The following is a 26,645-nucleotide window of genomic DNA, read 5'->3' on the forward strand; positions in this document are numbered from 1 at the left end:
GGAGCCGAGCCTGCCCGCCCGGAGAGAAGGCCGCTCGGCGGGGTGGGGCTACCGTGCCGGCCACCGCTCTCCGCCCGCGAGAAGAGCCATGCAGGCCCAGCCGTGTTCCCGGCGGGAGACGCTGGCTCTGCGGAGGCGGCTCATCGGGTAGGTGCGGCGAGAGTAGGGGCCGCCCGCGGCAGGCTCAGGTGCGGCGCGGGGCCCCGGGCTGCGGCCAGGCGCGGCGCCGCTGGAGCATCAACGGGTCGCCTCTTTCATTCGGGTCCGGCTCGGGCCTTTAAGGCGCCGGGTTCTCATCTGCGCCCGCGGGCTGCGAGCCTAAGGAACCTACCGAGGTGCCCGTGGCCCTCCCCTGAACAGCGTCCGCGGGTCGAGGGCAGGCAGTCCCTTTCCTGGCGCAACTCTCTCAGTGTTTGCATTGGTTTGAAACGGAACTTGCCGAAGCTAACTCCGCTGCGCCGCCTGGTAGCTGGAGAATGTAAGCAGAGCTCTTGGGGGATCTTGTCTTTTAACGTCTACGGCTGCGGTGCTTTCTACAGAATAGAAATAATAACCCGCAGCCCGAATCTTCTTTGTTTTGTCTCCCAAAAGATTTAGGGTTTTTTTCCCCTGATTCATTGATCTGAGGATTTGGGGGTTTTCAGAATTCCCTCCTCCTTTGGATTTCTGCATTAACACAGGTTACAGCTGAAAATAATTTTGAATCCGCTTCTTTAAAGTACTGTAGTTTAATCACTTCCACTGTCTTGATAATGCTCTCAGGCTATGTCCACACTCAGGGTGGGGTGTGGAGTACAGCCATTACATGTGTAACTACACGCTGCAGTGAAAGGCAGACTGCATCATAGAATATCATAGAATATCAGGGTTGGAAGGGACCCCAGAAGGTCATCTAGTCCAACCCCCTGGATCCACACTTGTCACTGGTGTGTAGCTACAGCGCTGCAAGGAGAGGCTTCAGCAGTGGGGAAAGGATCTGGCAGCAGGGAAGCAGTGAAGACACTACATTGCTAAAATAGCAGTTTAAACAAGAGCAGCACTTCTTGGGTATATAAAGGGGTGTGTAGAGTATATGACCTGTGGGTTCAGGTGCGTGGGGCACTCTACTCACCAAAGCCTGGTAGTGCTGGAACCGGGGTTGCTCCTGCACCCCCTGGCTTGAAGTAGCATTAACAAACACCAAATATATGGTTTCCATCATCAGCATCCCCCACTGTAAATTGTTCCAGAACCCCTGCCTAAGCCGTGTCTCACAGTCTATAGTGCTGCTCATACCTGGGCTAGCTGAGTGTGCTGTATCTGTAGTCTACACACTTCCATAAGTGAAGAGGTAGCCTCAGTTACACCGCTGTAAATCCAGAATGGTTATTTTGGATTAACGCTAGGATAATTTAGGAGTAATGCCAGCGCTGTTAATGTGCTTTATGTGGATTTATGCTGGTGGAGTTGAGATGATGATCAGGCTCCTAGTATTTTGAAAGGAGTGAAAACAGATACATCCATATTTTCAAAATATAAATATATTTCATTGTTTGCTTAGTTCATATTTTCAGTATATTTAAAAAAACACGTTTGGTGTTCAGAATGGAGAGAGATAAATAGTGGTGTCCCCCAGGGGTCTGTATTGGGACCAGTCCTATTCAATATAGTCATAAATGATCTGGGAAAAGGGGTAAACAGTGAAGTGGCAAAATATGCAGATGATACAAAATTGCTCAAGATAGTTAAGTCCCAGGCAGACTGCGAAAAGGTACAAAAGGATCTCTTGAAACTGGGTGACTAGGCAACAAAATGGCAGATGAAATTCAATGTTAATAAATGCAAAGTAATGCACATTGGAAAACATAATCCCAACTATACATAAAAAATGATGGGGTCTAAATTGGCTGTTACCACTCAAGAAAGAGATCTTGGAGTCATTGTGGATAGTTCTCTTTTACAAAAAAACAAAAAAACACTCACTGTGCAGCAGCAGTCAAAGTGAACAGAATGTTGGGAATCCATTAAGAAAGGGATAGATAATAAGACAGAAAATATTATATTGCCTCTATATAAATCCATGTTACGCCCACATCTTGAATACTGCATGCAGATGTGGTCGCCCCATCTCAAAAAAAGATATGTTGGAATTGGAAAAGGTTCAGAAAAGGGCAACAAAAATTATTTGGGGTTTGGAACGGCTGCCATATGAGGAGAGATTAATAAGACTGGGTCTTTTCAGCTTGGAAAAGAGACGACTAAGGGGGGATATGATAGAGGTCTATAAAATGGTGACTGGTGTGGCGAAAGTAAATAAGGAAGTGTTATTTACTCCTTCTCATAACACAAGAACTAGGGGTCACCAAATGAAATTAATTGGCAGCAGGTTTAAAACAAACAAAAGGAAGTATTTTTTCACATAACACGCAGTCAACCTAAGAATATGGAGTGTAACGTCACAGTTGTGAAGGCCAAGACTATAACAGGGTTCAAAAAGAACTAGATAAATTCATAGAGGATAGGTCCATCAATGGCGTCCCTAGTGCCCTAATGCCAGAAGCTGGGAATGGGCGATGGGATGGATCACTTGATGATGATTACTTGTTCTGTTCATTCCCTCTGGGGCACCTGGCATTGGTCACTGTTGGAAGGCAGGATACTGGGCTAGATGGACCTTTGGTCTGACCCAGTATGGCTGTTCTTATGTTGTTAGGCTACGTTTGTTTATATTGCAAAATGTCTCATTTATATTTAATTTCACATATTCCGCTTCATTTTATAATATTACAGCTCAAAACCTGAAGTGTTGCTGAGACACTATACCAAACAGAAGTACCTTTATTGTACTAGATTTCCTCAGCAGAGTTCAGTACTTGGCAACAGAAGAAAATGAACTATTGGAAATTTCTTTGCACTTCAAAAAGACCACAAAAGCTCCTAGAACTGTAGAATGCAACAAAGACAATAGCAAGCAATCTGCTTATGTGACTGTTGACCTTTGAAATTAAGACTAAGGACAGACTTCTCTCAACTGGCTTTTCTTTATATGTAAAGGTTTTATGACAAGAAGGATATGGGTTGAAAGTGAGCTCTGGTGTTAAAAGAAATGTGTTATGGATTCAGTCATACACACAACATGAGGAACAACTTTTCAAAACGTAATCTTCCCACTAATTGATGTGTCCACAGTCATCGACATTGGAAGCCAGATTTCTTAATAAGTGCTAAAGGAACACTATAAACTTAAAAATCAGAAAGAAAAGGAGTACTTGAGGCACCTTAGAGACTAACCAATTTATTTGAGCAAAAATATTTATGCACAAATAAATTGGTTAGTCTCCAAGGTGCCACAAGTACTCCTGTTCTTTTTGCGAATACAGACTAACACGGCTGCTACTCTGAAACCTTAAAAATCAGAGTATGTTTTACCTACTGTTGTTATATTATTGTTACAAGTAAGATTGCTGTCACTGAGTTAGTTATTTTTCTGAGTTATTTTTCATTTTATTTGTGTATTTGACAGCATTTTGTGTGCATGGTCAGTCAGTGTCCCCTGTGGTTTTTGTGGGTCTTTCAGACAGCAATAGAATCAAGAAAAATAGATTTGTGACAATAGAAATATATGGTTCTAAATCCACACAAACTGGCACAGGTACTATAACTAAGGCTATGTTTATGTCACAGAGGTCATAAAGTCACAGAATCCGTGACTTCCAGAGACATCCGTGACATTCTCTGCTTCAGCCCCAGGGGCTGCAAGACTCTGGAGCTGACAGCCAGTGGGGCCCTGGCAGAGTTCCCACAGACAGACTCCTGAGGGGGCCCTTGTCAGGGTTCCAGTGATGGGCGACAGCCTCATGTGGGCAGAGGGGGATGCCTCTGGCAAGAAGCTGGGGTATCCCAAAGAGAAAATGGGAAATATAGTCACCCTGCAGCTCCCAGCTGCCATTAGCAGAGGGGGAATCCCAGAGCTACCAGCCACCACGGTGGTGGGAGAAACTATGGAGCTGCAGCAGCAAAAGTCACAGATAAGTCACGGCTTCCATGAATTTTTGTTTATTGCCTATGACCTGTCCATGACTTTTATTAAAAATAACCATGACAAAATCTTAGCCTTCCTATAACATATTCTCCTTCACTAATTTCAAGTTGATGGTGTTCCTTTAATAACTACTTGAAACTACATATTTTCATCAGGTGGGAATTCTCTCTCCTGGTCCCTTGGGCAGGCACTTAGGAGCTTTACTTGTTTGGGCACCTCATTATAAAAGAACACTGATCAGTTAGGCCAGAGGTGGGCAAACTACGGCCCGCGGGACCGTCCTGCCCGGGCCTTGAGCTCCCAGCTCGGGAGGCTGTCCCTTCTCCCCTGCAGCCTCAGCTCGCCGTGCCACCAGCGCTCTGAGCGGTGGGACTGGCTCCAGCCGGGTGCTGCAGCTGCCAGTCCTGCTGCACTGAGCAGCATGGTAAGGGGGCAGGGGGTCCTGGGGGGCAGTCAGGGGACAGGAAGCAGGGGGCGGTTGGATGGAACGGAGGTTCTGGGGTAGGGGGGGCAGTCAGGGGACAGGAAGCAGGGGGCGGTTGGATGGAACGGAGGTTCTGGGGTGGGGGGGCAGTCAGGGGATGGGGAACAGGTGAGGGGTTGGATAGGCATGGGAGTCCAGGGGGCCTGTCAGGGGGTGGGGGTGTGGATAGGGGACAGGGAGCGGGGGGGTTGGATAGGGGGTGGGGTCCCAGGGCGTTCCCAGGAGGGGTCAGTCAGGGGACAAGGGGGGGGGTTGGATGGGTCAGAGGTTCTGAGGGGGGCAGTCAGGGGGTGGGAAGTAATAGGGGGCGGGGGCCAGGTTGTTTGGGGAGGCACAGCCTTCCCTACCCAGCCCTCCATACAGTTTCAGAACCCCGATGTGGCCCTCAGGCCAAAATGTTTGCCCCCCTCCCAAGTTAGGCCCCAATCTTGCAAAGAAAACCATGTGGGCAGACTGCAGCAACCATGCAGAGACTTACAGAAGTCACCAAGGTTGCATGTGGGCACAGGTCCATCCATGTGGTTCTATTTGTAGGATCAGAACCATATAGAAAATACACGGCAGGTGAAAAAAATTATGAAAAGTTGAGAAGATCGGATTTGGGAGGAGAGCTTAACAGAATTTAGTGTATGTGCCTCTTGAAGGAGACGAAGAGAGCGGAGACATATAGCTGTCTGAAATTTTAATGTAATAACAACATAAAGAGGGGACCACAGCAGTTCAGATCAGACGAGACACTAGATATAAGTCCCTATATTTAAACACTGGAGTTTGGTGGTCAGGCATTCTCAGTGAAGGTCTCTTCATTTTGAAGTTGGTTTTCCCTGCTGGTCCACCAAAGTTGGCTGACTGTTAAAGAGCATGGTACAATGCCTGTCTCTCTTCTCCAACCTTTGCTTGAGGGGACTGAAGTAGAGTGCAGGCAGTTCATGTTTAGTTTATTTTGAGAAAATATTGCTTCCTTTTTGCCTTTGGTTAAAATTACAAAAAGATTGGCGATAGTTCATTCTATGTGACTTTTAGATGTTTTATCAGGATCTTATAGTTCAAGAAGTTTTGTGGTTTTGATGTTTGGTACAGCTCTTCCTGCAAGCTCTTTTTTCCTGAAGATCCAGTGAAGATTGTTAGGGCAAAAGGCCAGTATATGTATGATGAACATGGAAGAGAATACCTTGACTGTATCAACAATGTGTCTCATGGTAAGTTTAAAATAACATTATTCATTACCAGGTTGTTCTAAACGAAGGCAACAGTATTCTGGGAGAATTCAACCAGACAGAATAAAAACAATGAAGAAGGCACTACTATGTTGCATTGCAGAAGCCCAATTTTTATGTCATTTGGTTGGAAAACATCTCTTGGGTCTGTAATTTGGGCAATACTATTGACACACCTTGATTTCTGGGTGTGTATACATGAAATTTTCCCCATTTGCTGTCTGCTCAATCTTTGTAAAAATGCAGTAAACTAAAATTCACAAGACTCCTGCTTATGCAGCCAAAAGTAGATCGACTGTTTAGCTGAAAGCAATGAGTGACTTTATAGGGTCTGTTCCATTTGTGTACGTTTTACCGTAAGGCGGGGTTTTTTGTGTATATCCTCCTCTAAGACTGTTTCTTTGCTTACTCCTTGACCGCTGCTTCAGTGGAAAATCCAGATGTTTCCTCTTGCATGTATTTGGAATCTATCAAAGTGGTCAAGGCTTGTAGTCCTATGCAGAACTATGCATTTGAACGATTTAGAGGACAGAGTGCACACACAGTTCAGTGGATTAAAAATTGGATACTACCCCAGATTTAGCAAGCTGATTCACAGGATCCAGGAAATCTGGTTAAGAATATGAACTAAAGCAATTTTTTAACAAATACAACCAGAACTTGTGAACCAGATGATGCACCCTAAAGTAGACTCTCCAAGCATACCAGCACTGTGTCTTTGCCCACTGACCATACTTTTGATACACTACTGCTGCAATACAGGGAACAATGTCAGCTTCTGCACCCTAAGAAATATGTGAGCATGTCAGTGGATATCAGTGGTTCCCAAACTTTAACAGCCCATGAATCCCTTTCACTAAATTGTGAAATCTCATGAACCTCCATCCTAAAAATGAATATTTCCAGGGATTTAAGTTTAAATTTCCTCCGCACTCCATGGTGCTCCTGCTGCTGAACCCCGTTGATCACCCCGGTCAACTGAGCTCAGGCTGCAGGTCCCACTGACGGTTGGGGCTCAGGCTGCGAGCCCCAACTGCCCATCCCCGCTCTCCCTGGGGCTTGGGCTGCCAGCCCCACACGGAGCACTGGGGTTCGGGCTGCTGGCTCCCCCCATTGACGGGGGCAGGGCTCGAGCTGCCAGCCCCAACTGCCTGGTCTCACTCTTCCTGGGGCTCGGGCTGCCAGCCCCGCGTGTAGTGCTGGGGTTCGGGCAGCCGGCTCCGCCGCTGATGGGGGCAGGGCTCGGGCTGCCAGCCCCAGGTGCCCTGCCCCACTCTCCCTGGGGCTCGGGCTGCTAGCCCCAGCTGCCCTGCCCTGCTCTCCCTGGGGCTCGGGCTGTCTGCCCTGCACCCGGGTCCCACCTGCTGCCTCCAATGCCCGGGGTCCTCCGGCCGCTATTAGTGAAATTTTTCTGGCAAACCCCCTGTAATGTTCTGTGAACCCCAGTTTGGAAACCACTGGTGTATATTTATCTATTTGTCAACAACAGATGTCGTAGGGAAAGAACTTGTATGAATGGAGAGAACATTAAAACTCCCCCCTTTTTTCTTTCAGTTGGGCATTGCCATCCTGATGTAGTAAAAGCAGCACATGAACAGAATCAGTTGCTAAATACAAATTCTCGCTATCTCCATGATAATTTGGTGGATTATGCAAAGAGACTTTCTAAAACACTGCCTGAGAAGCTGTGCACATTCTATTTTTTGAATTCAGGGTAAGTATGAGGTATTACTAGTGATAAACTCTTAGCTATAGCTGAGGAACAGGTATAGTGACTATACACTTCATTATAAGTAGTTAGCTGCAGGATCTTGTAAGTATGGGTGTAGATCATGCATTGTCTGGTTTTTCAGATAATTTCAGACTTTTTGAGAGAGCTGCTGGAGTTTATCCTTTTTAAACTTTTGCTGCTCTAAAGGTTTAAATTACCAAATTATTAGGAAAACACAGACACAATGGTTTTGAAAAGCTTTTAAAAAGCAGCTTATAGAAGAAAAGGGATAGCTCAGTGGTTTGAGCACTGACCTGCTAAACCCAGGGTTGTGAATTCAATCCTTGAGGGGGCCATTTGGGATCTGGGGCAAAAATTGGGGATTGGTCCTGCTTTGAGCAGGGGGTTGGACTAGATGACCTCCTGAGGTCCCTTCCAACCCTGATATTCTATGATTCTATGAAAACATGAACAGTTCATATTATTTAGATGTGTTCTCACTCTGTCATACTAAGGGTTTTTTCCTTTTCTTGATCTGTCTGTGGTTGCTCTGGCTTATGTGGACTTGCCAATATTGTGTTAAATTATTTTTGAGGTATGGGGATATTCAAGTACTGGATGCTGACATTTGAAATTTTATTATTACATTTAATTATGCATTTAAATGTTTCTATTAATGTTCCCCATGCACCAAACAGAAGTGTATACTATATAATCTCAATATTGCATTACAGAACAAGACTAAATTCCATAATGTTCGTGTCAACTAACACATACAATTCCAGCTGACTACTTTTGCCAAGAAAATCTACTATACATTAGGATATGAACTAAAATACACTTTGGATACAAAAAACTAATTAAGAGTATTCTGGTTTTGAAGAGAATTTTATTCTATTTCAAAGGCTCTGCTCTATCAGTTAATAATTTTTTTCAAAAAATTGTCAATCTTTAAAGGCAGTACTATCTATACTGCAATAAAAGCAGTCAGCGTAAATTTAATTTTCATAGTAGTAGCTTCTATAGCTTCTTGTCTAAACTGATTTATCACAGAATCCTAGAAAGGAAGGGCTGGAAAGGACCTTGAGAGGTCATCAAATTCAGCCCCAGCACTGAGTCAAAATCTAGTAAATCTAGACCATCCCTGACAAGTGTTTGTCCAACCTGTTCTTAAAAATGTACGGTGATGGGGATTCCACAGCATCTCTAGAAGCATATTCCTGAGCTTAAGTATCCTGGTAGTTATGAAGTTTTTCCTAATATCTAACCAAAATCTTCCTTGCTGCATCTTAAGCCCATTACTACTTTAAGTGGATACAGAGAACAATTGATCCCTGTCCTCTTTATAATAGCCCTTCACATATTTGACAATCTTCCCTCTCAGTCTTCTTTTCTCAAGACAAAAAGGCCCGTTTTTTTAACCTTTCCTCATAGGTAAGGTTTTCTAAATCTTTTTATAATGTTTACTGCTCTCCTCGGAACTCTCTCCAGTTTGTCCACTTCTTTAAAGTATGGCCCTTGTAACTGAACACAGTAATCCAGCTGAGGCCTCAGTGCTGAGTAAAGTGGGACAACTACCTCCCAGTTTTACATATGACAATCCCATTAATACACCCCAGCATACACCTTTTTTACAACTGTATCACATTGTTGACTCATAATCAATTTGTGATCCACTATAACCCCCAGATCCTTTTCCACACTACTACCACCTAGCTAGTTATTCCCCATTTTGTAGCTATGCATTTGATTTTTTTCCTTCCTAAGTGAAGTACTTTGCAATTGCCTTTATTGAATTTCATTTTGTTGAATTCAGACACATTGTTCAAATTGTCAAGGTCACTTTGAATTTTAATCCTGTCCTCAAAAGTACTTGCAACTCCCTTCCAGATTGATGTCATCTCAGATTTTTATAAGCATTCTCTCCAACTCCATTATTCAAGTCATTAATGAAAATATTGAATAGTATCAGACACAGCACTGATCTTTGCGGCACCCACTAGCTACATACTCCCAGTTTGATAATGAACCATTGATAACTACTCTTTGAGTATGGTCTTTCAACCAGTTGTGCACCTACCTTATATTAATTTCATATAGACTACGTTTCCCTAGTTTGGCTTATGAGAGTGACATGTGAGACAGTATCAAAAGCGTTACTAAAATCAAGCTAGATCACTTTTACTGCTCCCCTCATTCACTAGGCCAGTAACCCTGTCAAAGGAGGAAATTAGGTTGGTTTAACACGATTTATTCTTGACAAATCCATGCTGGTTATTCCTTATTATCCTCTAGATGCATACAAATTTATTCTAGTATGTTTCCATGTGTTGAAGTTAAGCTAACCAGACTATAATTCCCTGGGTCCTCTTTGTTCCCCTTTTTAAAGATGGCTACTACGTTTGCCCTTCTCCAGTCCTCTGGGACTCCCCCTGTCCTCCAGGAGTTCTGAAAGATAATTGGTGAGGGTTCCAAGATTGCTTCTAGGATTGTTATTTTTATCAGGCCCTGCCAACCTGACTGTATCTAATTTATCTAAATATTCTTTCTTTACCTATTTGGTTTGCACTCCTTCTCCCTGGTTGTTAATATTAATTGTGGGGAGTATCTGATCACATCTTTCTTTTTTTAGTGAAGACTGAAGCCAAATAGGTATTAAACACCTCCACCTTCTTGATATCATCAGTTATTAGCTCTCCTTCCCTGCTAATTAGAGGATTTACACTTTACTTCATCTTTCTCTTGCTCCTAATACATTTAAAGAACTTCTTCTTACTTCCTTTTATGTCTCCTGTTAGGTGTAACTCATTTTGTGCCTTAGCCTTTCTGATTCTGTCCCCATGTGCTTGTGCTGTTCTTTTGTCTTGTTCCTTAGCAATTGTCCATGTTTCCACTTTTTGTAGGATTCCTTATTGATTTTTCAGATAATTGAAGAGTTCTTGATGCAGCCATACTGGGATAGTTTGCAGTTCTGCCTTTAATATTGTCTCCTTGAGAAACTGCCAGATCTCCTAAACCCCTTTTTCCCTTGATTTTCTTCTTATGGGACTTTACCTACCAGTTCTCTGAGTCTGTTGAAGCCTGCTTTCTGGAAGTCCATTGTCCTTATTCTGCTGCTTCTCTTTCTCTCTCTCTCTCCTTTGATTTCATGATTCTAAGAAAAGGATCATTACATGATCACTTTCACCCTAATTACTGTTGGTCAGAATGAAGTCTAAGTTGGCCATCGCCCTGGTTACTTCTACTTTCTGAAACAAAAAATTGTCTCCAAATACATTACAAGAACTTTCTGGAAATTTGATCTTTTGTTATATTCTGTTTCCAGCAGCTATCTGGGTAGTTCAAGTCCCCCATGACTACCAGGTCTTGGATATTTCTGTTGTTTGTTCTAAAAATGCATCATCTACCTCCTCTTCCTGATATAGTATACCATGACATCATCCCTCTTCCCACCCCCGCCTCCCCCCCATATCAGAGACCTTCAACTGGTTTGTCTCTCACCACCTTCTGAAGCTTAGAACAAGTGTATATATTTTTGTGATATAATGCAACACCTCCTCCCTTTTCATCCTGCTTCTCCTTCCTAAACAAGCTATACCCCTATATTCCAGTCATAACACTTATACCACCAAATCTCCCTGATGCCAATTAAGTCCTATTTTAGCTTATGTACTAATACTTCCAGTTCTTCCCATTTATTCTCATATGCCTTGCATTTGTGTATAGGCATCAAAGCTGTTAAGCAGATTCTCCCACTGATTTCCCTCTTGTTGCTCCTATGACATTCTAATGTTCCATGTCTACTCCAACACCTAGCCCTCTGTTCAAGTTGCATTTTTTATGCTAACTTTTGTCACCTACTCTCTTTGAACCTAGTTTAAAGTTCTCCTCACTAGGTTGGTAAGTTACTGCATGCAGATGCTCTCCCCTTTCTTGGTCAGGTGGACCCCCATCTTTTACCAGCAGATCTTCCTCCTGGAAGAGCATCCCATGGTCAAAGAAGCATTCTAGCTAATGTTATCCTTAGTTAGCCTCTCTGTGGATTCCTACCCTAAAATATAGTTCTTTTCAGGTAGTCAGATTTCTGTATAAGGGTATTCATTTCTGTTTTCAGATATAATATTTTTTCTTTCAAACTAACCAGGGCTATGATTGTTTTGGCCTGCTTCTGTGGTAATTTATATTATGTACTTATCCACTGTTGTAAAATGTTTTCAGATCTTCTGTTGAAAGGTGCTATAACTAGGCTTGGCAGAATTCAATTTTTATTTTCTTTTAATCCATTTAAATTTTCAGTTACGTGAAACGGGGGGAGAAGACAATTATTTAATGGCAAACATTAAGAAAAACATTAAAGCGGAAATTGTCAATATCACATCAGAATATACAAAGTAAATATCCCTGACTCAAACTCTACGTTCTCAAGCAGCATTTTTCTTATTTTGATTATCGTAGATGGAAATATTTTCCATTTGGTTGTGTGTACAATGAACATTTACAAATAAACACTCTAATCCAGGGGTTCTCAATCTGGGGGTTGGGACCCCTCAGGGGGTCGCGAGGTCATTACATGGGGGGTTGCAAGCTGTCAACCTCCACCCCAAACCCCACTTGCCTCCAGCATTTATAATGGTATTAAATATATTAAAAAGTGTGTTTAATTTATTGGGGAGGTCACATTCAGACGCTTGTGATGTGAAAGGGGTTACCAGTAAAAAAGTTTGAGACCCACTATTCTAATCCTTTCAAGCCTGTATCTAGCAAGTGCACTGTAGTATCATAATCCTAGTCATATCCAGCCCCGTGGGCTGCAGTTTTGCATCTGTGATTATTTGCATGTGCAACTGATGTAATTTGTGGATGCAAAATAGCACAGCATGGAGGGCCAAGGTTTCATATCGTGTCGATGTGTGTGCAGTGAAATAGCTTTTGAATTGTCAATTGCAGATCAGAAGCCAATGATCTTGCCTTGAGATTGGCACGACAGTATACAAAACACGAGGATATTATTGTTCTGGACCAGTAAGTATATCAAATACTGTTTAATATCTACTGTATTTTATTTTTGTTTAATAACTTTAATTTCCATTTCTAAAGAAAAGGCACAATTTTATTCAACTACCCCATCTGCAAATTTCTTTGACATAATTTTGCCCTCTAGAGGTGTCAATGGTACTAGTGACTATAACAAAAAATAGTCTGTTACTACACAGTAGCTAGCAAAGCAGACATAAGAAACAGCAAAGATTCTGCATCTGGAGTTTTGGGGCTTAATTCCGATTTGATTCCTGATCATGGCCAACAGATAATATACTTCTCCTGATACAGAGCTGTGATGGTAGAAACAAGCCATTGAAAAGCCAAAGTGGGGGATTGATGTCAATTTCTTCTACCAAGTAAACAGGGTGGAAAGTAGGAGCCAAAATCCCAAATACAGTCGACCTGGTTGATAAATTCCTGTGCAAAGCTATTTTGGGCCATGTGACCAGATCTTGGTCTGCTGGATTGTCTGACAGCAAAGGGTGCAAAACCAGATTAAATCTAGAGAACTGTGATATTATGAAACTTACTGTTTAGTTCTGCTGCTACATTGTTTTTGTTTTAAGTGCTTACCATGGACATCTGACATCCTTGATTGACATAAGTCCATATAAATTCAGAAATCTAGAAGGACAAAAGGAATGGGTCCATGTGGTATGTACATATTGCAGCCTGTATACCTCGACTATTTCAGTTAATTTATTATCCACCACATCTGTGGCATTACTAATCATAAGGCATTGTTCCCTTGTTCAGGCTCCTCTCCCAGACACATACCGCGGAATATACAGAGAAGACCATAAAGATTCAGTCCTAGCCTATGCCAATGAAGTGAAAAAAATAATTGAGCAAGCACAAAAAAGGGGCAGAAAGGTGAAAAGATCTTTCCTAATCTATCTGCTGACTCTTTAGCAGTGGGAATTAGTAGTAGAGTTTATCAGCAGCAATAGACATTTCAGGACCATCCATGTCAGGGAATTAAGAAGCATGTAGATGGCATAAATGACAATTATATTTTCATGTTACCTCCATCAGATATAATTTCTGAAGATTTGACTATATATAGCAAAGTAATAGTTTAAAAACTATTCATCTAGCTAGGTAGAGTCTGCAACTTGCCTATGTTACCTCAGTAACCTTTATTATTTAGTTCAAATATTGCATGTTACTCTTCCAGATTGCTGCATTTTTCATTGAATCTTTGCCAAGTGTGGGTGGTCAGATCATTCCACCAGAAGGTTATTTCCAGATGATAGCAGAGTAAGTAGATGCTTTCAGAACCCTTTATACATGTTTTGTGTTCTTATTTATCTAAACTGAGATGAAACCACTGTCTTTATCACAACATGCAAATAGCTTAGATTAATATGCTTTTTGACATAAAAAGAATAAAATGCTTTAGTCCTATTGAATTGTAAGCTCTTCAGGGCAGCAACATTATTATTATGTAATGAAGAACAAGCATACTGGATTTTTATTTACCTGGTTTAGATATTTTCTGTTAAACTGTGCTGTATAATTCAAGTATCAGCTGAAGTATCACAGTTTTGCAACAAATTTTAGAGATGGCAGTTGAGTGCCAAAAGTCTAATATGTCCCTATTATGTTACAGACACGTACACAAGGCAGGAGGAGTTTTTGTTGCTGATGAAATTCAGGTTGGCTTTGGCAGGGTTGGCAAATGTTTTTGGGCATTCCAGCTTCAGGGAGAGGATTTCGTACCGGATATTGTCACTATGGGCAAACCAATGGGAAATGGGCACCCCATCGCCTGTGTAGCAACAACAAAAGAAATTGCAGAAGCATTTGCAGACACTGGCGTGGAGTATTTTAATACAGTAAGTAAAGAGAGTTAACCAAATCATTGTTTTCTGGTTACATGACCAACTAAATGTGAAAGAGGACATCACTGTTTAAGTGTCACAGTACTGTAGGATACAGGTAACATGTTAACTGAAAGCAACATTGAGCAATTATAGTCCACAAACAATGGAGGAAGGTTTTCGGCTGTAATGTTGAAATATTTATTGATACATAAAGACTGTCCTTTAATTTTTTTTTCTTTCTCCCTAAGTGCCTGACACTTTTTTTTTTTTTCCTTTGAGCTTAGTTTGGAGGAAATCCTGTTTCATGTGCAATAGGTTTAGCGGTTTTAGATGTGATTGAGAAGGAACATCTTCAGGCCCATGCCACACAAGTAGGCAACTTCTTGATGGAATTACTGAATCAACAGAAGGTCAAGCATCCTATCATTGGTGATGTCAGGTATCAACAACCAATTCACATTTTCAGATAGTTTGATTTATCAAATTGGAGCAAATCACAGGTGGTGGCAAGGTCTTTAAATCTTGTGTTAACAGGCAATGTTTAGCATCAACTAACATTCTAATGTGGAACTACAGTGGGCCTGTGTTCACTAATTCAGCATCACAAATGTTTTTTGGGTCTCTCTCCCCATCCCCATCCAAGCTATTACAAAGATTGACTGACTTGAATTGGCCTAGAAACTGACACCCTTATGATGCACTGCCAGATCCAGATTAAAACACAGAAATGGAAACATACATTGATTCTGCCATCGCTAAATTCACACACACAACATAAACTCAATCAGGGAATTAGCGTGACTAGGAGGAAAAAATTAAAATCTTGTCTTGCTGTATTAATTACATTGACAGCACCTCCTCTGTGTTAAGACAACAAGTAGTACCCTTTAACAAACTAATCACATTAGTAATAGAATTAGTGAAATATGAAAATAAGTACAACAGTATATGCTCATAGGACAGTAGCTGCTCCACTTCTTTGTAAATTATTCCTAATTCCTTCTTGCTGATTTTAGACTGAATACCCGTTTTTCTTTTAAAGGGGTGTTGGATTATTTATTGGAGTGGATTTGATAAAAGACCAAGAGAAAAGGATCCCAGCTACTGAAGAAGCTGAGTATTTAATAACAAGGTATTTTTTTTAAAAAGTACATACATCCATGTGATTTCACAATATTGTAGCACTTAATGAAACTTAATGTTGTGAGAGACAAGTACTAATCGTTCAACATTTATACAGCATATATATGTGCATAGCCACTGCGGACTAAAATATTATATTGACACCAAGATGATAAATGGGTTTTAACCCTGAGCTTGTCAGTCTCCACATACAGCTCAAAGTGATGTCTAATCCTTAAAGACTCACGTCATTGGGAAGTTTGTGTGAAGTTCATAGGTAAAATAAGACTTATGTAGTAACCAAACTTTTAAATAAAGACAACCACTTCTTCAAAAAGTACTGAGGCTCCAGTAATGCCTGGTTTGTTTGGGTTTTGTTTTGTTTTTTTTTGTTTTTTTTTTAATCTTGGCTTTAGTGTATGTCAGTGGGCTGGTGTTTCTTTAAACTATAAAAAGAAGCACAAAGGATTTCAACAGTTTCAAATTACACTGTGCTGACACTTGGTATATAAAATGTCAGTCAAAACATCAAAGCATGTAATTTAGATTGTATCTTGCATGCAGTCCTTAATGTGAATTTCTGTTAAAACAAAATAATCCCCTCTCATCTCAGCTTCTTACATGTCGTGAATATTAGATGATCTACAACTTGACACAATTTGTGGTGATTGGACCACAAAACTTAAAGGACAGAGAATTTTCTGAAGTCTCCATCATGCCAACACTGCTGTAATTAATATTTTAAAAATTTTAAAAAAATTACATTTTAGGTCAAATTATTAGAAGTATTTAGATTTTTAGACCAATCTTCTTCCATCTCTAGATTAAAGAGAGACTACATTCTGTTGAGTACAGATGGTCCAGGAAGAAATGTGCTTAAATTCAAGCCTCCACTGTGCTTTACTATGGACAATGCCAAATTAGTTGTGGACAAAATGGATGAAATATTAACAGGTAAGACTGTCAGATTAATTTGCAGCAGTTTTGGTTAGCAAACTGAGCAAGAACCTTGGCTATGTCACTACTATAGTGCGACCAAAGGGAAGCAATTTAGGGCAGCTTTTTCAAGATGGTTTCTAACTTGACGAATTTGAGGCAGTTGGGCCTAATACTCAAAACTCCTCTGCACCTGTGAAAGCTAGGCCTTTGTTACCTATAGTAAAGCACCCAAAATTAAAGGCCATTTTAGAAAATTTTGGCCTTAACCTGTCCAGTGAATCTATTTAAGAGGTGAACACAATTGTACTTAATGGGGGATAACTGTACGAGTCTCTCTTAGCACAGAGAGAGGCCTAGTAAAGGTGGTCACTTGCATAGGTTCATTATATTTATCTACTGACCAGGCACATGTTGAGAATTAGTTCAATATTTATATAATACTTTGTATCTCTAAACTATTAACTTTTTTTACGTTTGCACAGTTAGCTCAGTAGGGTCATTAATGTCTTGTCTGAACATTATGAATTTGCTTGCATTTCAGATATGGAAAGAGAAAAGACATGTGAGCCTGTAGGAAAACACCATTAACTTTAGGCCTCAGCTCTATCTGGCCAGGTAAGCATTTTATCTTGTGCAGTTTGTTTAATTAGAATGCTCAGATCACTAAACTAGTAATGACAGTGCATTTGGTGTAAAGAGCTAACCAATCAAATGTTTCTGTAGTATTTTTGCAAAATAGATGACCCCTTCTGCTATTCTAATCACTATTTTGATTTATGTAGGATCACTTTGGCTTCTCAGTCCCCCCAACCATCTATTCTCCCTCAAGTCAAATGCCTGTTTTTTGGTATAATTAAATCTTTATCCTTAAAGCACTTCAAAATTTGACTACTCCAATAGCAGCTGGATCCTTTAGAACCTGCTGCTATTAAAAGAATATCACCTACTGTGTGTCTGTTTATGGTGATGGAGAGGGTAGTTAGTTTTCAGTGTGTTTCATTGTGTTGGTTGCTGCTTATGTGACTGTTCTACTTGAACCCTTGAGTAAGACAAGCACAACTAGGTCCATGCTGGAATCTACTCTATTCTCCTTGAGTAATCAAAGAAGAAAAAACAAATACTCTTTCTCCTTCCTATAAGGCACAGTATGTGACAGAGCCCTACCCTTTTTAAGTTGATGCCATTTGGAATTTTGCCAGTAAAGGGAGTGGCAATAAGACCAGAAGCAAAAACACAATGTGGTGAACTAAGGAGAAACCTTAAAATCCTTGTGCATTGCACCGGAAGTTAACTTTAGTTCACGCAAATGCTGTATTATCAGCTACAAAAAGTCATGCCAACATTATCTGTTTTATTCAAGCATGAAAAAGTTGCTTCTGAATTAGCATATAAGCAGCATACCTTAACTAGTATTTAGTCTAGGTTTGTGAAATTAAACAGCAGGCAGAGGAATCTTAGGGCCTAATTTGTCATTAAAATTAGAGACACTGACTGCTGTAGGGGCTGGATGTCAGCTTTCAGGTGTATGCAATATAACTGATCACACAACTTTATGAAGGTAGTTCTCCTTTTTAGTTGCTTATTTCCTACATCATACAAGAAACAGTTGCTACAGTACATGGCAAAAAGTCTGCAACTTTGCTTTAAATACAATTTAGGAGGAGAGGTATTGATGTAGTTTTTCCTCCACATAAAGAAAATATTAAACCAGATACATACATTACAATGTCTTATCTTTCATCTATAGTTCCAGATAGTAATTTGACAAAATGTACTATAAAGGATCATTAAATCGATCATGTTTCCCCATAACTAGTGCATATTTAAGCTAAACAATTATTTGAAGCTGCAATGTTTAGTAACGCTTCTTTAGCAGTGAAAAGCTTTAGAGAAAATACATAGGCATTATGACATAAAATTGTTTGCTTCAGCTGTAGCAAAGGTGGTGTGGGATTCTCTTAATTAGCAGCCAGTTTCAGAAAACAATGACTACCCAGGAGTTATTTTCCTATTCTAGCTCTTATGTACCACACTTTGCAGCATTTCATTTTTCTGGGTTGAGGTATCCCAGTGACTATAACCATCTCAGCTAGGCCAAACATTCTACCATCCCATAGTACCGAACTAGAGAGCATGCAGACCCCAGTAATCATATGTATCGGTCCTTATTTTGCCATACTTCAGGGTCTCACCAGCTATACCACCTGATTTTGTGCCAATATAAGGTTTAAACAGCTAGACTGGTTTTCAGCCATAGTTTTCAAACAGATGGCTCTCAGCACCTAAGTTCCCTGTGAATTGCCTTCCGAGGACATGTTTAGTGAGGAAAGAGGAGGTCCAATCTAAACTGCCCACAGATGGCAGAGTACATATGGGCAATGAAGATACCTTTGTACATACATGCTCTCACGGGGTAGCTTGAGGTACTCTTCAACAGCAATGGAACACATTTCAACTACAACAAAAAAGGAATGGTAAACTCTGCTTTAGAGTATAAGCACCCTCAGTTTTTGCTTTAGGCTCTAATCACTGCACCCAGGATCCAACTCCACAAGTCTCAGTGTGACAGCCTGCTCCTTAACTCACAAGCTGCTCTATATGCACTTGCTGGCTAATGTACACTTCATGAGGGATAATGGTGTGAGTCTTCTCTGCTGAACTGTTTCTAGAACTAGTTAAAATATCTGCTTATTTCTCACTCCCCAAACCCCCATGGTTATGTAATTATTTAAGTTCTCAGAGTTCAGCTTGATTATTTTTTAGCTGTTTTTACTGATTTTTAGAAAAAAAAAATCATGGCATGTAGGATTACTTGTGTTCCACTTTACTTTGCATGCTCCCTTACCTTGAGGTAAATGAAAAGGTAGTGATCAGGGAGGGAAGAACAGCAACAAACTACAGCATTTAGCTCACATGATCTACCTGGGGCACTTCTATAGCAACTTCAAAAGAGTCAGATTCACAGGGTGTTTCCTAATGGCAGTGGGATACTACAACAGTAAGATACAGGAAGTTATATACAGTCTGGAGGTTTAAGTACTTTCCGAGAATAAGGTCAGAGGGAGGGGTAAATTTTGTATCTGGTTATTTACTTTCTGCTAGCCTCTACTTATCAAATGGTGGGAGATGCAGCTCTTTCCCTCCTGATTGCAGATTCCAGAGGGAGTTCAAAGCTGTAATACACCTGTGCTAGCTATGCCTCCTTTTCCAGCCTGCTGCCAGATAGTTCATTCCACATGTGTGTAAAAACTTGTAGAATAGTATTAGTAAGTTAAGTGTACAGTTAAGTGTACTCCCAACAGTAGGCCAGGGTCTACATCCAGAACTAAAATACTGTTCCCTGGCTAGGAACCCATCCAGGGAGAGCAGAAAGATTTAGTCAGGTAAGAGGTTTCCAGTGCTGCAGTTTAGTATCTCTCACACTTCCATTGCTTATGAGAAGCAGTGAGGAGTTAACTGAAATAGGGAGGGATGTGAGAGAAGTTAACTGCACAAAATGGCAGTGCTACTATACTAGACCATGGAAGCTGCTGCAGAGAACAAAAAACCCACTTTTTACAGAGTCTAATAAAGATGTTAAATAGATGATCATGTTGCTGCCTTGCATATCTCTATCATGAAAGCACAAGCTCTTTCCACCACAGAGTCACCATAGATCTTGTGGAGTGAGCCTTGATGCTATCAGGAACAGAAGCACTGACACCTTAGCACCTCATTTGAAAGCAAGTAATAAGCCTGTTTTTCTTGTCAGTTCAGTGCACCGGATATAATCTTTAGTGCTCTTTAAACATCTGAAGTATGCTACAGTTTTCTGTTTGGTGCTGTGCCTTTGGACAGAATGAAGGGAGTATAATTTCCTTGTGAGGTAGGGAATGCTGATTCTGGGATTGTTAGCAGCATGTTATTATGTTACAATAGAGTTCTACTATTGTATAGAAGTGACACTTCAGGAACTCACCTAGCAGATATAGTAACTAGAAGACACTTTTCATGGATAGGCAGAATGGATATACAGGTCAGTGGCTCAATAGGTTGTGTGGCATGGGCTTTTAATGCCCTTGGTAGGCTTCCACAAAGATTGGCTGAACCACTTGGACTGCTCTGCAAAGTCTGAATACCTGACAGTTCTGTGTCAAGGAACCAGAGGATCTTGAAAATAGGATGTTTCTTATAAGCAGACACATGGCATATTATGGTGCTGGGCAAAAGTCTCTTGCCTACATCTTCCTGAATAAAGTCCAGGATCCTTGATATTTGTTGTACTGTTAACACCATGAGCTAAACCTAGTCCACATGGAGGAGCTGGCCTTTAGTATTGAAGCTCACCTAGTACAGCGGATGATTCCACTCCCAGTGGAGGATAGCTCTAACACAGCTAATACTTCCAATCTCAATAGCCAGGCGATAAGTTGTAGATGATTTAGGTGTGGATAGAGGAATAGGCCATGGTAAAGGATGTCTCATCTCACAAGTAGCTGCAACAGTGGCTCCAAGTTCAGTTCTATCAGATTGGAAAACCATGGTCTCCTTGGCCAGTGAAGACCTAGCATTATCAGGTTTGTTGCTTCTCTCCTTATCTTCTGTATCTTTTCTGGAATTAGAAAGGGCAGAAATGCATATGCAGGCCTTGGGGCTATCTTTGCAAAAGAGCATCTGTCCTCAGGGATTCATCTGATGGAGTATTTCAAATGTTTGTTCTTTTGATGGGTGAATAGGTTGACTACCAGAAGGCTGAACTTGTGCAAAATCAGCATGGGCTTCCTGATTCAGGCACTGTTCTGAGTCTGCTGAGCCAAGTCTGTCTTATGGTTCAGCTCTCCTTTTATGCATATTGCTCCTCTAGCAGGGAGAATCCTCTTTGCCCATTCCTTATGGGTTAATATACACCTGAATGGGAGTCTTGTCTGACTGATTCAGAAGCCCTCTATATGGTTCTGGAATCTCCGTAACACTAGTTTACACATTTGAGCTCCACAGGTTGATGCTCCTTCCCCAGGGTTCCAGATGCCTGGCACTGTCCTGTGCCCCAGATGTACTTCCCATTTCATCTAGGCACAAGTACCTGTGAGTCTGGAATGCATAGAGGGAGACTCTTGTCAAATGTTCTGTGGGATAATGCATTAGTTGAGTGTTCACAGGGCTCAGAAACAGCACCTGCTGCTGCCTGCATTCTTGTGAATGGGTCTATGCTTTTATTAGCAAGTACTAGAGGCAATGTATATGTGTCCTTGTCCATGAAATCAGGCAGACCAGCATCTGTGTCAATATTTAGTTATGGTCCATGCTATCTATGCACAAAGTTCTGGATCTTGAGGAATTTGTCTAGGCAGGGGTAGATCTCTGTAGTTGCTGAAGTGGATGTCGTGGCCCTTGTACAAAGTCTCATTGTATCCAGTGAGATCTGCCACAAAGGCTTCATAATGAAGTTACTGTGGCTCTCGCAAAGGACAGGATACTCTGGGGGTAGCTACTGCACCTTTGAGTCCCTTTTACTTCCTCTAGCAGGTGGATCTTTAGGAGAGAGAGATTCAGTATGATTACTGCAGCATCAATTTATAACAGCATTCTGTTTGGTTCTTACAACTTATGCTGTGAGCCTTATCAAGGTATAGCCTGTTTGTCTTTGATCACATCCTTAAATAGCTGCAGCACTATTGTTGTCTCAGGCAGAGATTTAGAAAGTAGCTCTTTTAAGAGCTGAGTTAGCACCACAACTTTTGTCATGGCTGAAGGGAAGTTAGAGTCTAGAAGTTAAGCACTGAATTGCTGGTTCTGGGTGGCGAAGGCTATCCCCTGCTTATGCAGGGGAAGAGTAGCTTTCTATGCCAACAAAAAAAGCTAAGCTGCTAAAGAACAGGTGGGAGCAAAGGGGTGGTTGACTGCTGCTGCCACCATCAAGGCCAGAGATGAGGCAGCAGTTTGGGGGGGGGGTGCATACATATTAGCTCTGGCCCTGCTACAGCTTTGAACTGCCTCTGGAAATTGCTGTATTAAGCATTTGGGGAAATGCTGCAGCTGTAAAGCCAGAAAAAGAGATGAAAAGTTTCAGATACTAAAGCTGCTTCCTGTTAAATCATGGTCACAATGCCCTTTAAAGTAACCCATCTCTAAATACATTCTACTGAAAAAAAAACTTCCAAAAAACCTTAATTTGAGCCCTAATTTGTAAATATTTAGATAGTAAATGAGTGCTAGAATTACATCTGCTGCTAGTCCTGACAATTTACCTAATACTTCTACAGTAGATGGCTTCCACCAAAAGCCTACTAGCATTGCTCCCCAGTAACACCATTGCCTTTTTAGTACACTTACTCCAAATAGAGTTAAGGTTGCATTTGATAGTACAGAAGGTAATTAAAGTTGCAACAGAAGAGCTATTAAGAGGAGTCAGTTAATTGTGTGAGGGGGTCATCTTGGGAGTCTTGATTTTCACAGTTGCTCTGTTGGCTGAAATTCTAGTTCTCAATTTTTTTAAATTATGTTTAAATAACTGCTTCAAATTTAGGTGTCTCTGCTACACTGAAATATCAAAGCTATGCTAGATTTGTGGCAATGTGACTTTCAAAAGGTTCTTCCAGCTTCCATCAAGAAAGCATAACAGTGGGTGCCATTAAATAGAGTACTCTGACCTGATATTTGGAGTAGTCAGTAAGCCTAGAATAAGAAAGATTAACTATACTGCAGTGAGTAGAGGTGTAATGTAAGATTTAAAAAAGAGGAATTTTGATATTAGTGGCCCTGGAGAAAGTGTAGTCTAAACTATTTTGGACTGGCATTTAATATGCCAGTTTTAGCTTTACAGGTTGTTTCCTTTCTGCTTTAATTTATATAAAGCCAGAAAAGTTCAGCTTGTCTTGAATTTCAAATATAAAGTTGTCTCACTTTTCCTGGAAGGCTGGAAAACTGGAAAAGATTAGTCACAAGTTCAAGGAAATGAGACCTGCACACAAATGAGCAGGATTTTAGTCACTGTTTAAGACACCTTTTAACAATGCCTGCTAAAAGCAGGTGGAAAGAGGGATTCTTCCCAACTTAGTCTCCCCTTCACCCCACAGTTCTGATTCTTCAATGAAGCCACCTGCAACAAACATACATTCTCAATTTGCAGCCCACTCAGCAGAGCTGCAGCCCGTGACATCCTCAGGACCATACAGGTAGTATTGGATGCAGCCCACATAAAAAACAATGGTAAATAGGCTGAGAACCACTGGCTTACAGTTTGGCTTTTCTAGGAACCAGAGGCAAAGTCAACTACTAGTACCCAATTAAGCTTAAAGGAGAGAGTCAGTTGTCTGGAAGACAAGATATTCAAAAGCCACCACCACTCCTGGATAGCTCAATTTAAGTGAGGGATTTCTACTGAATTTTCTGTTCTGTAATATCACACTTGAGTTGGGAGCTGATGGCTCATTTTCAAGTGTGAGCACACCACTGACCAACACAGTCCAGTTTTAGAGTCCAGCCTTTAAACTGTGACAAGATTGCTATGAACAACTAATTTTACTTCAGTTCTGGAAGCAGTACACTAGAATTGTACTGATACAGCTGAAGAATGGTACACGACACTAGATTACACCTTTTTTATTTCAAAAGCTAGGATAGCTTCAATATCCATGTCATGGTGAATCAGAACACATGTAAAATACCTTACAATACATTAGATTCCAAAAAGGTACCAAAAAGTACAGTAAAATTAACACTTCCATTACAGGAAATGTATGACACAAAAACAATACAAAATAAAAAGGTGGAAAGTGACACTGGTTCCCTAAGATACATCTCATTCTGTACAACTGGAGTAATGCAGAGTCCATAGTAAACTCCAAGAGGCAGTCCCTAGTTGCAGAGCTGCAGCTTTAAGCAGACCCTCAAAATCAGTTTCAGTTTAACCTATTAATAAAATCATTAATTAATATCTTCAGGAAGGCTGAAGTTTACACACCACACTGTCTAGACAACTAGTTATCTGTAAATATTAAACATGTAAGACATTTCCAGGGAGCTCTTGAGTAAGATGCACATTTAACAGGCCATAGAAATTTATTGTAAAGTTAAATTTGGTACATAATTGTAATATCCATCTACAGCATTGAGTACAAAACCTATGCAGTCATTTTCTAAAAGAGACCATGCCACTGCATACCTGAATAAATTTGATCAATATGGCTTGTAATTATTCTGATGACCACCACGTCTTGGACTTTTCCCATAATTTGCACTGCCTTGACCTATGAACAAGAGATCAAATGCATTAAACTGCTATTACTTGTGTGCGCTTATACCCAATACATTTCTCTTTACTTACTGTAATCATAGCCTGGTCCATATTCATAATACCCACATCCTGAATAATCATAGCCTCCATAGCCACCATAACCTTGCTGATAGCCGTATCCTTGATTCCCATAACCCTGGGTCCAGTAATTGCCATAACCTTGATTCCAAATTTGACTTTGAGCTACAGAAGGGAAAACCATCCACAAAATCCCATTTTAGTACAAGCATCTTAGTTCTGAATGCGTCCATACTTAAGTATCGTGTGCAACACTTACCACCTCTTCCACCTCTGCCTCTTCCTCCATAGCTGCCTCTTCCTCCACCACTACTGAATTGTTGCTGCTGGTATACTTCCTTCGGCTGTGCTACCTTGATCTCACACTAAAAAAAGCAAGGAGAGCAATGTGCTTAAGTACAACTCTGCCTTTGTAGTGGAAAATATAAAGTAGGTGAGCTGTGATTTTACTGGTCTACTACAGTGGCTCTCAACCTTTCCAGCCTACTGTACCCTTTCAGGGGTCTGATTTGTCTTGTGTACCTCAAGTTTCACCTCACTAAAAATTACTTGCTTACAAAAAAACATTACAAAAAATTGCTTACTTCCTCATTGAGAGAGCCACCAGTCAAGAGGATCCAAATAAATGCAAATACCAAAAGTTTAAGTTGATACTCTTTTGCAGATTTGAGGTTTTAAATGAACAGTGCTTGTGGATATTCCACTCTTGTTTACTGTTGCAAGGTCACCAGGGAGTGCTATTAAAAGGGCAGTCAAACTAAAGAGGTTCGAAAGAATCATGTTAAATTCGCTACAAGCTATTAAATTAAAGCTTAAATTTTGTCCTCAGTTTTAAATTTGTGCATTTAACAAGCACCTCAGCTAATTTGTGTTGGTCTCACAATGAAGTTATCTACCCTAAAATATTAGGGTTATTTTAAAACTGCAAGGGGACTTTTACAAGTCTAGCAGCTGAACTCCTTTTGAGGTTAACACAGTCCTTTACACAACTTGCTGCAGTATCAGCAGAAAGAAGTTTCTTTGAGAAATCCTAGAACGGTAATGTCAGAGCCCTTCAAATAATAGTCCAACTTAACTAATGAAATATAAATTGTCCTTATTGCATATGTGTACCTGAAGACCAGAAACAGTCACTAAACTGAATCTCATACTTTCTGAAATAGTGTTGTAAACTAGATAGCAACTTCCAAAATTGGGGAAATAATTGCTTCAATTTGAATCATTTCCTACCTTGCTTCCGCTAACATTATGGAATTTTTTTTCCAAGATCTTCTTGACTGGATCTTCTTCCTTGAAAGTGATGAACACAAAGCCTCTCCTTTTGTTGGTCTTTGGATCCATTGGAAGTTCAATTGCTTCAATCTGAAAACATGAAATACTACAACTTCAGGACAATTACTTTTCACTGTATTGTTACCGTTCTGTATTTCATGCTGAACACATTACATACAGATACCATGATTATGCTATTCTGTTGGCTTTAACTTCCTTAAGCCAATTCACACAAGTTTAGAGCTCTAGCCTTGCAAAATAGGATTTAAATATGGTGACAAACAAGTGCACATCTGGCAATTTCTGCATGGAGCTGTAGTGATGGTCATCTTTTTATGTGCATGACTTTTTGAAAGTCAAACCCTTCATTTTAAGTTACTACTATAAAAATGCTTAATGTTTAATAGTTGAAGGCATTTTGGAACAGATGCCAACTTGAAGATCCAGTCTATGTTCAGTTTACAAAATGTAATTACAGCATATTCTGTTCTGTTTCAGCATGTACCAGGATTAAGTTACATACCTCTCCAAACTCTCCAAAGTATTCCCGGATTTTCTCTTCTGTGGCTTCAGGGTTAAGTCCACCAACAAAAATTTTCTTCACTGGATCTTTCTTCATTGCCATGGCCTTTTTGGGGTCAATAAGTCGCCCATCTAACCTGTGTTCTTTCTGTTCCAATACCTGCAAATAATTTGGTATGGCAAGATTAATTCACGCAA

At 40.7% G+C, this 26,645-nt stretch overlaps 2 protein-coding genes across 7 annotated transcripts in view; one reads left to right on the forward strand and one right to left on the reverse strand.

Annotated features, from left to right (window-relative positions):
* Positions 1–16,975, forward strand: PHYKPL (5-phosphohydroxy-L-lysine phospho-lyase). 3 transcript variants are annotated; one of them, XM_077824509.1, is made up of 12 exons: positions 1–147; positions 5,586–5,704; positions 7,277–7,436; positions 12,381–12,455; positions 13,040–13,127; positions 13,230–13,346; positions 13,651–13,733; positions 14,086–14,311; positions 14,584–14,738; positions 15,342–15,431; positions 16,245–16,375; positions 16,902–16,975. In XM_077824509.1, exons 1-12 carry the CDS (start codon positions 89–91, stop codon positions 16,946–16,948), a joined length of 1,350 nt encoding a protein of 449 aa, XP_077680635.1. In that variant the 5' UTR covers positions 1–88; the 3' UTR covers positions 16,949–16,975. The 3 variants fall into 3 exon arrangements, with proteins under 3 accessions (XP_077680635.1, XP_077680634.1, XP_077680636.1); XM_077824508.1 differs by having other exon boundaries at positions 13,040–13,346; XM_077824510.1 differs by lacking the exon at positions 1–147 and adding an exon at positions 174–478 and having other exon boundaries at positions 13,040–13,346.
* The window catches only part of HNRNPAB (heterogeneous nuclear ribonucleoprotein A/B), a 17,879-nt gene continuing 3,760 nt past the window's right edge, over positions 12,527–26,645 (reverse strand). The window contains exons 4-8 of one of the 4 annotated variants that reach the window (XM_077824514.1): positions 26,449–26,607; positions 25,884–26,015; positions 24,913–25,018; positions 24,504–24,588; positions 12,527–13,097 (exon numbers count right to left, since the gene is read on the reverse strand). In XM_077824514.1, coding sequence (XP_077680640.1) covers positions 24,518–24,588; positions 24,913–25,018; positions 25,884–26,015; positions 26,449–26,607 — 468 coding nt within the window. In that variant the 3' untranslated portion in view covers positions 12,527–13,097; positions 24,504–24,517. Of the gene's footprint in view, positions 13,098–23,926; positions 24,589–24,665; positions 24,819–24,903; positions 25,019–25,883; positions 26,016–26,448; positions 26,608–26,645 lie in introns of those variants that run through there. The other 3 variants (XM_077824515.1, XM_077824512.1, XM_077824511.1) reach the window with 3 other exon arrangements.

Source organism: Eretmochelys imbricata, chromosome 8 (genome assembly GCF_965152235.1).
Source record: "Eretmochelys imbricata isolate rEreImb1 chromosome 8, rEreImb1.hap1, whole genome shotgun sequence".
Lineage (NCBI taxonomy): Eukaryota > Metazoa > Chordata > Testudines > Cheloniidae > Eretmochelys > Eretmochelys imbricata.

Excerpts from the sequence above, each read along its gene's own strand:
- PHYKPL (XM_077824508.1), top strand. The coding sequence starts at position 89 with ATGCAGGCCCAGCCGTGTTCCCGGCGGGAGACGCTGGCTCTGCGGAGG. Across the intron at positions 12,456-13,039 it reads GATATTATTGTTCTGGACCA|TGCTTACCATGGACATCTGA; the intron begins GTAAGTATATCA and ends TTTTGTTTTAAG. Across the intron at positions 15,432-16,244 it reads GCTGAGTATTTAATAACAAG|ATTAAAGAGAGACTACATTC; the intron begins GTATTTTTTTTA and ends TTCCATCTCTAG.